General features: G+C 32.6%; 1 protein-coding gene across 2 annotated transcripts in view; it reads right to left on the bottom strand.

Moving 5' to 3' along the window:
- Nucleotides 1-14,221, bottom strand: part of LOC132758288 (transmembrane protein 117-like) — a 32,079-nt gene extending 17,858 nt beyond the window's left edge. The window contains exons 1-2 of one of the 2 annotated variants that reach the window (XM_060749853.1): nt 13,971-14,221; nt 10,383-11,133 (exon numbers count right to left, since the gene is read on the bottom strand). In XM_060749853.1, coding sequence (XP_060605836.1) covers nt 10,383-11,133; nt 13,971-14,063 — 844 coding nt within the window. In that variant the 5' untranslated portion in view covers nt 14,064-14,221. The other variant, XM_060749854.1, reaches the window with a different exon arrangement.
- Between the last annotated feature and the right edge of the window lie 450 nt (nt 14,222-14,671).

Raw genomic sequence — 14,671 nt, 5'->3', positions numbered from 1 at the left:
TTTGTGTAACCATACACTTGTTGTACAGATGGAATTTGATTCTATTATAAGAGAAAAAGTGATGCCATTGTTAATCAGACAATATTGGCTAGAAAACTGTTATATATCAGAATTGATATTTCATAATCTTTTATGGCTTGAACCAATCTGCCTATGTTAAATACTGTAACATTTAAAATGAATTAACAGTAAGGGGCTATAACTCCTCTGTCATTAAATCAATAACACACTAGGAATACAACATACTCTTCACGGCTTTAATAACTTACATAAACAAGTCAATATTTAGAGAATGAACAAAAAAATACATTGCCAATGAAAATCCAGTGACAGTGTTGTTTTACCATTGTATTGTCAGTGTATTGTCAGTTTGAACACCTCTTTACCAAAGACAAGAGCTGCAAGAGGGATAGCCTGCTTGATTAAAATAGTAAAACATTAGAGTGTGGATAAAGTAAAAAAAATTAGTTTTTTTTTAAAGGGGGATAATACTGTCAAAATCGAGTTATATGCCTTTAGTAATGACCTCCTATAATATGCTCTCAAATATCAACCCATTCCCTTCAGTAGTTTTCAAGATACCAATTTGCACCATAGTGTGAAAGCCACTACAACAGCTGGGTGTGTTCAATAGCTCTCAAAGTGTCAAGCAAAAATGCACTTCATTCAATAGACAGCAAAGAATACTCAGGGTTATAATCACATCAACTATACTAAAGAAACTATAATCCAGTGCTGGTGGGAATGTCTTGCCTATAATGGCACCAGTATAAAGCAAGGCTAATGTCACATCTAATACATCTAACCAGTCTGACCAGACTGACAGTTCAACTTCAGCAAGTTTTAACAAAGAAATTTCATAACAATGGACAGACATCACAGTTTAATGATTTATCTACACAAATTTAGCAGTGTAACTGTAAAAGTAATCTTGACACATGATAAATTTTTTTATGAAACAGTATATTTTTTGGCTTAAAAAATTTACCAAAGACTTATAACTTGAACATATGACTTTAATTACAAACATATGTATATTTGGGATTCTGCCAAAAGATGAATATTGTGCATAAAATAAAATCAAACTTAAAATACCAGCACAAGTGGTTCAAATAAAATATAGATGTAACACTAACATATTATTCATTCATGAGTAGAAATGGATATATTTATAAAATATTTATGAATTGATCTAAAAGATATCATAATAATGATCCTTATTAATAACATTTATTTCCAGCAGATACAAGAATAAAATGTCATTTCAGAATAAATTCTAGATATGATGACTGAGAAAGATATTATTGGTACAGTCTAAAATTAACAAATGTGAACAAAATGAAATATTAAAGGATCTGTAGCCTTTTAGCTAATTTGTGCTAAGTAACTCCATTAACCCTTGGCTTGCTGGCACAGCATTTACTGAATCTACCCACGTGACCAGTGCAGACTTGAAAGACTATGATAACACTGCACTTATTTAGAAATTTTTCCAGAACAATTTAATATATTGAAAGTTCATTTAAGATATTCAGTATATATATATAGTTAAAGGGCTAAAGGGACTTTGATTTATAACAAATGCTTAACCAACATGGCTCTATATAATCAATGTTGTTTATATACTTTCATTGCAATAAGCACACTTTCATTGCAATAAGCACACAAACATTGGCACGTCAGCAAGGATTAGATTTTATTTCATAATGTGAATATAAGAAGTTCCTCAACATCACACATAATATATACAGTACACATTAAATGTAGATATATTAAGTTGAACATACGCTGTCACAATTTGTGCAATCAATTATGAAAAAAGATAACATTTTTATAAATTTCTAAAATTAAATATACAATATTCTTATATATCCTTTTGCAATGAAACATTTAACTACATCAAAACCTACAACTTCTCTAAAACATGAAGCTTCTTAATCTTATACCAATGACAAAATAAGACATACTGCTTTGGTTTCTATGAAACAAGAAAAGTGCTTACAAAAATAGCCTTTTACATTGTAATAAAATCTGACTTATCAACAAAATGTATGTAACTAGTGGAAAATCTCATGTTTAGTATTCCAGTGAGGGATATAAATAGGTTTCATGTTTTGTCTTTCAAAGTCTATAGGCTCTTATATCTGTGTATAATCAGGAATTTCCATTAAAGTTACTGTCATTTATTCATCTAACTAATGACGGGTTAATGCTGAGAAAATCTGTCGAAAATTGTACATCTCTAACAACGTCACCATCCTTTCAACAACTGGTGATTCACGCTGATTTGTGAGCTCAAATAATTACACATATTCAACATTGTAGTTGGTGTTTTTGTTTTCCAGGTAATTATTACCCAGTAAGACATCCATATAGTAAAGCTACCATTTAAATGAAAATTATTCTGACATTTAGAATAAATCTTGAAAATGTGACACAATTCCCTGCAGGCAGCCAATACAGTGTGACAATATAGTGTGTTCTAATAGTACAGTAGGTGCAACTCCTGTCTCAATAAATGTCAATGTATAAGCGACAGAAGTGAAAAATGTTGACACCAGTGAAGTTGCAGAACCTTTATATCAGTTTATAGGTGTTTGTGTCTTCTATTTCAATAAAAAATATTTTTGTACCTTTAAAAATTCAAAAGTTTGTGAAATTAAGCTAAAGAAATAGAAAAATTAGAAACATGAAAGAATGCCCAAGATGACAATATTGAAAATGCAGCAGATTTGACTGGGAACACCTACTTTTTAGAAAACAGTAGTATTAATGCAAGCCAAAAGTCTATATTAATAAAGCTTAATTTGATATCCATTATTTTACTGATTGGAAAATTATCTTATTCTCTCATACAATTAGAGGAACAGACATTATGAAAACCTTGACACTTTGATCTTGTGCTAGAATTAATTAACAGCTACTTATCTACCTTATCATAAACCATTACAAATGAAAATTTACAACCTCAATGTATCAGATAATACAGTAATCAATAACTTGTTCTTTGTGTTGCTAATTTTCTCTTATTGCTTCTCCCTTGTTGCTATGACAAAGCAAAGTTAACATTAAGTGTATAATACATTTTGTCTGCACATAAATGTATCATAATTGACCTTCTTATTTTGATATAAATGTAATTTGTAAATCAAAACTACCCGCACTATAGTTTCTACTTTCCTGTTTCAATAAAGTCATTGTAATCCTAAAATAAAATAAAAGTACATTGAAACAGAAACTTATGCTCATTAAGCTCTTGAAAAAAAAATATTAATAATATAAAATTACTGAACAAATGATATTTTTTTAAAAAAAAGTTGTTAACTTGAATATACATACTAAGTTGGCTACCAGATGAAACTGATAAAAGTACATGTAGTTTTAAAGTGGGTATTTTTGCATTATAAGAACAAAAAACTATTAGTGACAATGAAAACATGCAGATAGATGTAGAGTATGTGGTAGGTTTTCAATAGTTCAGCATTGTTTTATTTTGTTAAGTTGGGTTTTAACTTTTAAGTCACACTGTTAGAGACTAAGAGTTATGCTAGATCTCAGATAACCTCCTCATGTATAATATTTCAGACACTGTGAAAAGAGCACCCAAGTAAGAACAACCAGTCTTTCATATAACCATATAACCTATCTAGATCACTCAAATGATTGGGTTATATACCAAAAGTATCCTAAAGCTGCAGTCTCACTTACTCCCGGCAGAGCCCAGGACCATCCCGGTAAGCTACCGGGATGATCCGGGACGATCCGGGGTGAAATTGTTGTTGCGGTCACACTTACCACGGCAGCACTACGGTAGTTCCCAACTAACCACCCAGGATGCGCTCCGGTTCATCCAGGACAGAGCCCAAGTGAAGTACGGTTCATGCCGTGCTTCCCCGGTCCGTATCCTGGATGATGCCGGAAGAGCCCCGGTTGACCCAGGCAGAGCCGTCGCCCAGTCAATCCAGGCAGAGCCCAGGACGATCAGGCAGAGCCCCAGTAGAATCCGGTGGATTGAAAACGCCCGAAAATGATAACATTGATACATAATTTTTATTTAATATAATATCTATTGAAAACGCCCGAAAATGATAACATTGATACATAATTGTTATTTAATATAATATCTATTGTTCCAGAATAGTAATTTTCATGATGATTTTCTGGAAAATCCTTATGCCATACTGGATAGAAGGGAAATGGAAGGGTTTTAATACAAATAAGTGCAATCATCAAAATTTGGTCGTTATTCCTTTCTTTGAAATTCGGTGATTCGGGCTTTGCGGGATCAACCGTAGCTATATACCTTTATCCCCGGGGCTTCTTTTGCCTGTAGTTACCGGGGCTCTGCCGGTTATATACGGGGGCTCTACCGTAGCTCTACCGGCTATATCATCCCCGGATCAACCCCCGGTTTGTGCCGGCAGAGCTACGGTGCTTCCCCGGTATAACCCCGGTCGTTCCTGGCAGAGCTAAGGATGAAGCCTGCAAAGCTATACCTTCTCGGATAATCCCGGTGATATTTAATATTTTATTCCATCCGGGGTCAAATGCCGGATGTTCCCAGATCATCCCGGACATTGCCGGCAGAGTTACAGATGTACTCCGGTTGTTCCTGGGCGTACCCGGATCACCCCGGACGTCTACCGGGGCTCTGCCGGGATGTAAGTGAGACTGTAGCTTGAAGCACTGGAAAATGACGCCCCACTCCCCACATAAATAGTATTTATCAGTCTCTACTTATTATTATTTATATATTATTATCAATAAATTTTCATGAATGATTTTCCCTTTTTCAGCTAAATATTATATGAATATGATCTTTTACAGACATTTAAGAGAGGATATAATATTTAAACAAGATACCATCCCTCCAGCTTATCATAAATCTATAGGAGTGATTATCTAATCTATTAGTCAATGTATCAGATTATACACTCTATTATGGTTCCCACTGGAACCTGGCTCATTAAATATTCATGGATTCTCTTTGTCTGTTTACCAGCTTTGTTCCCAGTAGAATAAAAACATGCAAATATAACACACAGTTATTATAAAACACAGAATTATCATGCTATATTTGTTTTTGTTATGTCTTGATTCCAGTCAATGAATTGAGGTACAGCACTAGTCTTGTTCTTCATTAATCATTTAATTTTATGAACCTTAAATACCCAGTTTTGATTTTGGAACTCTCTGTTTTACTACCAAACAGTGACTCAACGATTTTTAAAAGTTTGCTTAAAAATTGTTTATACTGTCTGCTTTTGAAAATCGAACACATGTACACATGTTAATTAAATTGATGCTGTGAGGGCTTTTTTCCTTCTATAGTAGTGGCAGTTTCCAAGACATGTTACCATGTTATTTTTTAAGGGAAAGGCCACATCCTCTACATGTGCAAAAGCCCTGGGTATATTTTCAGTTTCACTGAACAGCAATGGTTTAATTGATTTTATTTTTAGTTCTTTTCAATTACCCTGCCTCTGTAAATAATTTTAAACATAAAATATGAATACATTCATTTAAAATGTAAAACTAGTACATGTGTATATGTATTTGATAAAATCTAAACAAATTCCGAAACAAGAGGACCATTGTGGCCCTCAATTGTTCACCTAGCTGGGATCTACTGCTAGAAAAAGTATCAATTCTTCAATGCAGAAGCGTATATTAAAATCACATTAGGCGTGTCATTTTTGACCCCAGCCATAATTTATCAAATATAAATGCATATAATAATTATAATACCAGAAAATTCTTAACATGCCAAATATGAACAACATAATTATAACCATAAAGGCGTTAGAAATGTTTGCTTTTTATGTAGTATAAAATTGGTCACTAAAAAGAGTTTAAGCAACTTGGTAAATCAGTCAGTTAAGACCTGCAAAACAGTACTTCCAGGTCACAGGTTCAAGTCCAGGTCAGGTGTAAAGTTGTCTTATCCTACACTGATAATGACTGTTTTTTTCCAGTCAGCACATTAATACAGCAAGGTCAGTGGTAGCGAAAATTCAGACCCTGATGCTGTTAATTGCAAATGCCGAAAGTAGTCCGCTTTATTGAAGCAGTTACTTCCCTTTATATGTACACTAATGCCGAAAAATAAATTCAGGGGAGATCACTGCGTAAAGATGGTCAAATGACAGGCCCATTAATTTTCAAGCAAAATAGTTCCCGAATGGTCGAAGATTTCTAATATTGTTTTATTCTTAATAGATATACATGCTTATAGTGGAAGCTCCATGATTATTTACATCTGTGTTAAAGTCGAAATAATAAGAGTTACAAACCCTAATTTAGAATAATATGGTTTTCTTCAGGCCGTTAACATATAACTTCACCATGGCCGAGGGGTTTCTGCGCTCGCTTAGGAAGCGAGAGGTCTGGAGTTCAAATCCCAGTTAAGGCAACTCTTTTTTTTTCAAATTGTTTAAGTCAAATAAACATTGAATTGAATATCAGTGTTGCAATTAGGCTTATAGCCAATTTACTACAATTAAAACGCTGGAAAGCATTGGTGGCACTATACAAAAACAAATTAGTTTATAATCTCACAACCTTCATCTTTCTGACATTCTGAAACCCAAACAAATTCAGCGCCTTCTGTGCTTTGATTTAACCAGTGTAGCCAGACTCTTGTTAACTGTTGCTTGTTCAATTTTATTACTATTATAATATTATAGTATCTTTATCTCACAATAGCCAGCTGGTGGCAAATGAATGTAAATTAAGACTCTGACAATAAAGTTTTTAATTTGAATTGTAAAACTAATGTTAACAATACAACCAGTAAGGACTAAGAACAGCCGGCACTCGATCATCTGTGCCGTTAACTATTCATGCAGGCACTACTGAATTTCAAAACACAATTAATGGGACCGCAATTAATGTACATAGTCATAGATAGATTCTTTTATTTCTTCTAATATTTTTGAAAAGCTGAAGGATGATCAATTAATCTGTATTGGCAACAAATAACTGTTTGTACTTATTGAACTTTATACATTTTGTAATTCTTCACAGGTACAATGCTATATGCCCTAGAGTCACATATAACACCTTTCTTACAATGATCTTAGGTAACTGTTAACTTTGGCTGTTTTTCTTAAATCAGAGATAATATTATCTGACACTTTGATAAATGAAGTGACATCAATAACTGAACCTTATGTGAAAAATGAGATGATGGAGTTTAACACCTTTTTTCTCCCCAATATAAATGAATGGTAACATGTCAGTTACAGAGTATAATAAACAAGAGAAAAGACTGTTCACTTTTCAGTCTGTCTATTATTATAAGCAGCAAATTGCGTGTAATAAGCTGTTTTTCTAAATATTTCTTCTATTTAAAAGTTATTTGATGTCAAGTGACTTCCTGTTTTACAATCAGAGAATATGTAGGAATCAATAACAGGCAATTCTGAAATGGTCATTCATTCTCAATGTGCCTGACAAAATTTAACCTTTACTGGGGGTGCCCTTCTGTATATATTATATTAGGCAAAAACAGACACCGAGTAGAACCTTGTTCAACGACTCTTTCGCAGCTCAAATCTACATGGATGAGAGGCAAGTGGTTTTAAAGTCAACAATCTTAACCACTCTTCCAAGGACACCCCTGATGTCCAGACTCAGAGATGGGTTAGTCCATTTAATACATTTATCATTGGTAAGTAAGACAGAAGGGTTTGCAATAAGCAAGTTACTCAATCTTTACATATTATCATTTCTCTTCTTCATAAAATTTAAGAAATGCCAAAACTATAAATACAGGACATTGTATCATAGTTTGGGGACCTTTCTGTTGAAAATGTGTCAGAGTTAAATCGTATATATACATAATAATAATATATATTATGCACAGAGCCTTAACTGGTGTACAGGTATATTAATTACCCGCACTCCAGAGCATGCCCGTTGATTTGCTCATTTTTGCTGGGGTTTACTTATTGTGACGGCAGAGAAAGGGAAAGTGATAGAAATATCATATTCAGATGCTCGTTCATTGGTTACTTTTTTCTGGGGATTCATATTGTGACAACAGGGAACATATTTTTATGTTTGACTATGATACAAAAGAGAAAGAACATCAAAACACTCATCAATCTGATTTATACTCAGGGGCTATGCCCCCTTGTACAAATCCGATCTCTAAGCCTCGTGTTTCAATGCTCTTTCTATTACTTATATATCCTCTATCATTACTGAGTATCCAGTTAACATACATGTGAACCCTCCCACTTTCAGCGGGAGACTCCCACTTTCTGCAGCTATATTTTCAAAGATTTTTCTTAAAATAAGGGGTATTTTCCCAAAATAAAGAAATCTTCCTCTTTTTGATGTCAGAACGTTCTTCTTTGTTTTTTGCAAATTCTAAAATCTCCCTCTTTTTGAAGAAAAATCTCCCACTTGATCATTGAAAAAAGTTCACATGTATGAGTAAAATAGAAAAAATACAACTCTATGAGAAAAAGCGACTTTTAAAAGAATTTTTTTAAACTATCAGTGCTTTGAGACTTCAAATGCTCATTTCAATTTTGACCTATTAATGCCAATTATTTCATAGATTTACATCCTGCTTAAATAAGTTATCTTTTAGGATAAAAACTTATATCCTGGTAATTTATTTAACATACTTAATTGAGGTGCAACCTTTGTTTGATGTATTAATATTGTAAAGTACATATCCTGTTTCGCTTTCATTTTTAGTTTTCTTATAATAAACACTCCCCCAAAAGTACAATTTTTTGTTCAATTGTGTTTCATTTTTTTATAAAAACAGAATTGCTTAGATTTAGATAATGAACAGCGAATGAAATAAAATATGGTCACAATTATAACAGATTTATGCTAAATAAAAGAAATTAAAATTTATCTGAACATCTTCAAGTGTATGACGGTTTTGAAAGGTTTAATTTAGTTTTACTGTAATCTGTTAAGCAACTAAAATGTCACACCCACACTAGGTGCTCAAATAAGGAAATATATGGTAATCTATATTAAGATTTGCAAATATTTCATGCTATTTGGAGCAGAAAAGTAAATAAATGGCAAGACTTGCTTGAAGATAACATTCTCACTGTTTGCTGAGTGGGTGTAAAAACTGATAATGTGCATTTCCTATATAAATAACTCTGCTATCATGTTACATTAGTAAAATGTTTAAACAATTTTATAATAGGGATTCTAAATTGGGAAATAATTGCTAATTGAATTTGAATAATGCATACATGTGCTGTAAACTATAATATTAATAAATTTAATAAATCTAGCTAATGGCAAAATATATCAGCGGGTCAATGGATAAGAGTAGGATAAGATCATATTGTTCATTAATTCAGGATGGTTAAATTCTCCTAGATATCTCTCTTAAAAGTTAAATGATAATTATTTACATTTTGAAATTCATCAAGGACTGAGACTGATATTACAATGTAAAACCTTCTAAAATTTATTGACTGATTAAGGTACATGTTTTTCGTTAATTATTTCACTCCTACGCTCAGCACTTCCTTTAAGTTAATATAATATTTTAACAACCAGCAAAGAAAATGTGGTATTTGATATTAAAAAACATTAATGTTAACAATTTAAGTTTTTGTTAAAATGCTAGTGTTGATAAAAGCTTGAATTCACTGCCAATACAGCAAGCCAGGTTGAACATAGATCTACAAATAAGGTTTTTAAGGCCTTAAATAAATTTAACAGTAAGTGAGATGCTTAATAAGCCCTAAACACTGTCAGAAGTTTTTTGAACTTTCTCTCTCTAATTGGGCAGAGGGCTTCAGTCTCTTGATTTTAGGAAGAATTATTGCTAAATTTGCTGATTTAGGAAAGTAAAAAGCTGGTGTACATGTATGTTTAGATTTTGGGGAAAAAACTGCATGATTTTAAAAGAAATTTCTCTTGGGAAGCAGCCTTTTAAATGTAAGTTATAGGCATCTACTGTGTCAGGTGAAACATCTCTGACTGTACTGTTCATTAAAAATTTGTTTCCTTTCAGTTCTCTATCAACTTTATAAAAACTTTTTATGATCAATGTTGAAATTTCATATTCATATTCAAGGGTTTTCAGGACTTTTCAGTTAATTCTTGAGGGTCTTTCAAGGGTTTTAAAAGCAAAATGACATCAATTTCAAGGGTTTTTCAAGACCTTAAAAAAACTTTTGAATTAAGATTTCACAATTCTGATTTTACAACCTAAAATTTCTGTATTGCGCTAGGTCCTTTTTCAAAAATGGCTAGGAAAAGGCCTTATAATTTTTTAAGTTAATAAATTTATGTTAACATGTTAACATCCAATAAAAATGTAAATATATGTAGAACAAGTTGAACAACCACACATTGAAAGTAAATATATGTAAATATTTCATACTTACTAAAGAGAAGACCATGGACAAGGAGTTTGCCAATGAATAGTCCAACAATAAGTCCAGTTAACCAGAATACAACCTTTAACAAACTCCATGCATTGGGCGGATATCTTGTGCAAACCATTGCAAAATCATTCCCAATCATTGGAATAAGGCACTCCTTTCTGCTGTGAGCCACTGGGTCCTCTGCGTAAATGAGAAAGTTACAAAACACTACAAAATATGAGATGAACAAGCGACAATAAGGATGCTGGAAATAGTAACGAAAGTCTTTCTCCATGAACAGAGAGTATGTACTTGCTGCATCAACATCATCTTTACCAGCAACAAGGACAACTATATCATCATCTAGTTTCTTCTCAGGTCTCTCATCCTTAGTCTCGTCTTTTTTAATTTCAGCATCATCCTTAGGCATGTTATTATTTTCCACTTTTATGTCATCGTTATTATTGGCAGCACCATCTTCAGTATTTTCGGCAGACTCGTCAATTAAATCACTAGTAGTTCTATCATTAACTAAAGAGTTCCTGTTTTTAGCATCTTCTTTGTCATCTTCTGCCACATCCAATTCTTCTGCTTCATTTCTATTTTTGCTGTTCTTTGCTTCTGTAAGCGGGTCAAGATTTTCTGTGTTATCTTGTGGTTCTTCCATATCTTTAACAATTTCGTACCTTGGACTGCTTGGATCCATTGTCAGACCCTGTACCTGTATCATAACTGGGCCACCTCCATTTTTGTTTTTGGAAACTTGTCGTCTCTGCAATGATGAAAAATATATAAATTATTATTACTATCTCACAACAACTCAAGTTTATATCAGCATATATTGCTACAACAACTGGAGATATTGCTGTATATACAACAACTGAAGATATTGCTGTATATGCAACAACTGAAGATATTGCTGTATATGCAACAACTGAAGATATTGCTGTATATGCAACAACTGAAGATATTGCTGTATATGCAACAACTGAAGATATTGCTGTGCAACTATTGAAGATATTGATGTATATGCAACAACTAAAGTTTATACAGCATATATTGCCCTATATATCTATGCTTAATGATGTGTAACAAGTTTGTGATATAAATTTCTAGAGGTATTCTATTTAAACGCCCATAAATGATGTATATGCTCTCCCCTATAGTTTAATTATTCCCGGGGCCGAGGTTAAACAAACCTAAAAACTCACACAATTTCAAATTCTCAATGAGACAGTGACTTGTGTAAAACCTAGATTTAGTGCACCACCCATCAACAGACACAATAAACTTGCAAAACAGTTACTTACAATGTAGCTATCCACACACAAATATTGAATCGATTATCCTATATCAAATGAGCATAAAATCCTGTAAAACCTTTCAGATTTTATCACGTGTCAAATATGTGCATTTCCCGATTTTCACGAGTCAAAACCCGGATCCCGGTGTCAATCGAGAGCCCTGATATCAGTATTCTGATAAACCACAAAAAATCCAGACTTGATATTGAACTTTTAGAGTATCTGAGTATTTATATACACCTGTGTATGACCTATAAATCTGTGTTTACAATTTTAACCTTACTGGCAGTAGATGTCATGAAATAGCTTACTGTGAGTGTCGCGAAATAGCTCACTGTTTTAAACATAACTACATAAATGGATATGTACTATATGTTCATTGTTTGGGAGTAAGGCACTTAAGCTAGAATTATATTCTTTCATTTTTAGTCACAAAAAGTTTACATGTACACAATGTATTTCAAGTTAAAGCTACAGATCATCTACAGTTTCAAATGTAAAACCTAAATGTTTATTATTTGTGTTTATGACAAGATAAATTGTCTACATTGCAGTAGGTGAATAAGTTTTCATATTTCAATACAGACAGTCAAGAATGACAATATTTAACCTAAAATATCTCCTTACCATTCTCTCTTTCATAATAAAGAAATTGGAAAATAAATGCTTAGAATACAATAACATTGGAGAATTTTAATGTGGAGATAAACAATTTTATTTATTTACCTTTTTCTATTTTAAGATGGGTTTTAAGTGACACTAACATTGTCAATTACACATGTCAACTTTCCATGGTGCAGGAGGACCTCACATTATTTCAGATAAAAGCGGAGGCACCATTAAAATATGTTATAAGTATTTTCCGTGTCAGATGATAGATGGATGGCAAATTTACAGAAATTCAAAGACATCTGATTCCCCTTTAAGAGTTATTTTTGGCATAAGCAAGCATAGTGCTGGAAAGCTGTCTCAGTTAAAAGAATCAAATCCACAGAGGTAAGTTGTTTAAGTGATTCAATGTCAGTGGCCATTATGACCACAGTAAAATGATTTAATCAGGAGCTAAAAATTGAAGATACACAGACATTATCTAAGTTACTTATTATTGTGAATAAAACATTAGTTTATTCAATAACTTATTGTTATAAAAGGATTAACAATTTAAAACTGACTGACATGACCCCAAAATAGTTAAAGGCAGAATTACCGAGAACAGAGAAATGTTTGACAAGGAATTAAGGAAATATCAATTCAGGACTTTTTTTAACAGTTTGGGGAAGCAGCCCAGCCCTTAATTTTGGGGAAAAATTACACGGTATATTTGCAAAAGGGGAAGAAAAAAACTTGATGTAAATTCAATTTTTGTGGAAAACTGCATGATTTTAAAGGAAAGCAGCCCTATACCGGCCCCTGTTAAAGAAGGTAAAAAGGCCCTGAAATTGTATTCAAGTTAACTGTAATGCATGTACATAACTAACATTTGACAAACTGGATCAAAGAGGGCGACATGATTATCATCTCTTAGTACTTCAGTAAAATGATCATCAGTCTATCTTACAATCAATAAAATTTTTTTTCATTTATATCAAAATAGTTCCCTGAATGTTAAGCAATCAAGAACAAATGATCCAAACATAAGATATATACAGTATCTTGGATCATGAAAAACAGTTAACATTCATGCTAAACAAAACTCTACATTGATCAGTGATCAATGCTGATTTACATAATCATAATAAAGACTAAAATATCTTTAGCTTCACGTCTAGCCTGGGGTGCATTCATTTCAATGCTGTCATAACCTGTTCAGTGGTCTGTTTGTTCAAGCATTTAGAACAGTAGTATACAGAACCCTCTGTCATCACTAATTAATAATACACAGCTATACTAATCTACATATACCTAGATTACTCAATTAGATTAGGATGTGCACAAACAGAGCATGACTGACACACATAGTAACATAAAATTTTACATACACTTTAAGATTATGATCCACATTGTTATTTTATCTACTTTCATACATTCACTTATATTAAACCACTTCCTTATAACAGGGTCTTTCAAATTTCTATTTGAAAGACCCTGCTTATAATCATCTGTTTATTACTAAATATTGCAAATCATAATTTACATTATAAACTAAGAGAAATACCTTATGTCCAGATTATCTGTTCATATAAGCTAACACTGTTTTGATAACATTAAACAAAAGTGCGCACTGTTCATAACTTATAAACATCCAGACTGACGAAAGTAAAACGATAAATGACCAAAACACCGTGTATCAGAAAAATCCACTCACCAGTGACAGCCGTTTTTCATCTTGTTTGTTTCCGTCATTTTTCGCTCCCGTCTGTACTTCACTTATTGGATGTGCATCATCAGACATCCTCATAAATATTTATGAGCACAAATTTATCCAATAGTCGTTGATTTTACCGTCACGGTCTTAATGATCTATTTATTATCTATTTTCCACTCCTAAGTATCCATGTTTTTTGTTTATATCACTGGTCGGCTTGATTGGTCATAAATTATAACGTCAAGAAATCAGAATATATTCATATTAACTCGATTAAATAATATAGGAAGGAAACGATATTTGGTTATTTCACAGAAACTTGAAATTTATTACATGCTTTTCGGTGGTTTATAGAAATATATCAGTGAGTTATAAACTGGTAATTTCACTGTTTGAAACAGTGAAATTATCAATTTGATAATCTTCACTGTTTTGAATTTAAGCCCGTTTAGTTGATTCAGTTAAATACCAGCGTATAACCAACTTAATGACGTGACGTCGTAAATGACGTCACGTTTTATTATCATTTGGCGCGCTTTTCATTAAGTTCTAAGTTAAAACGTCTTTTTAAAAGTTTCTTTGCACATAATAAAAAGAAAATTTGTTTAGTTTAGTGTAAGATCGGAATTTATTTCACCGAGTGAGCACCAAAAGTTATATTTCACGAGTGGCATAGCCACATAGAACTAAACAAATATCAT

The sequence above is a fragment of the Ruditapes philippinarum genome, unplaced genomic scaffold (assembly GCF_026571515.1).
Source record: "Ruditapes philippinarum isolate M1 unplaced genomic scaffold, ASM2657151v2 ctg1402_1_1_1_1, whole genome shotgun sequence".
Lineage (NCBI taxonomy): Eukaryota > Metazoa > Mollusca > Bivalvia > Venerida > Veneridae > Ruditapes > Ruditapes philippinarum.
Note: the sequence above shows the minus strand (reverse complement) of the source record. Positions and strands in the feature narration are given on the sequence as shown.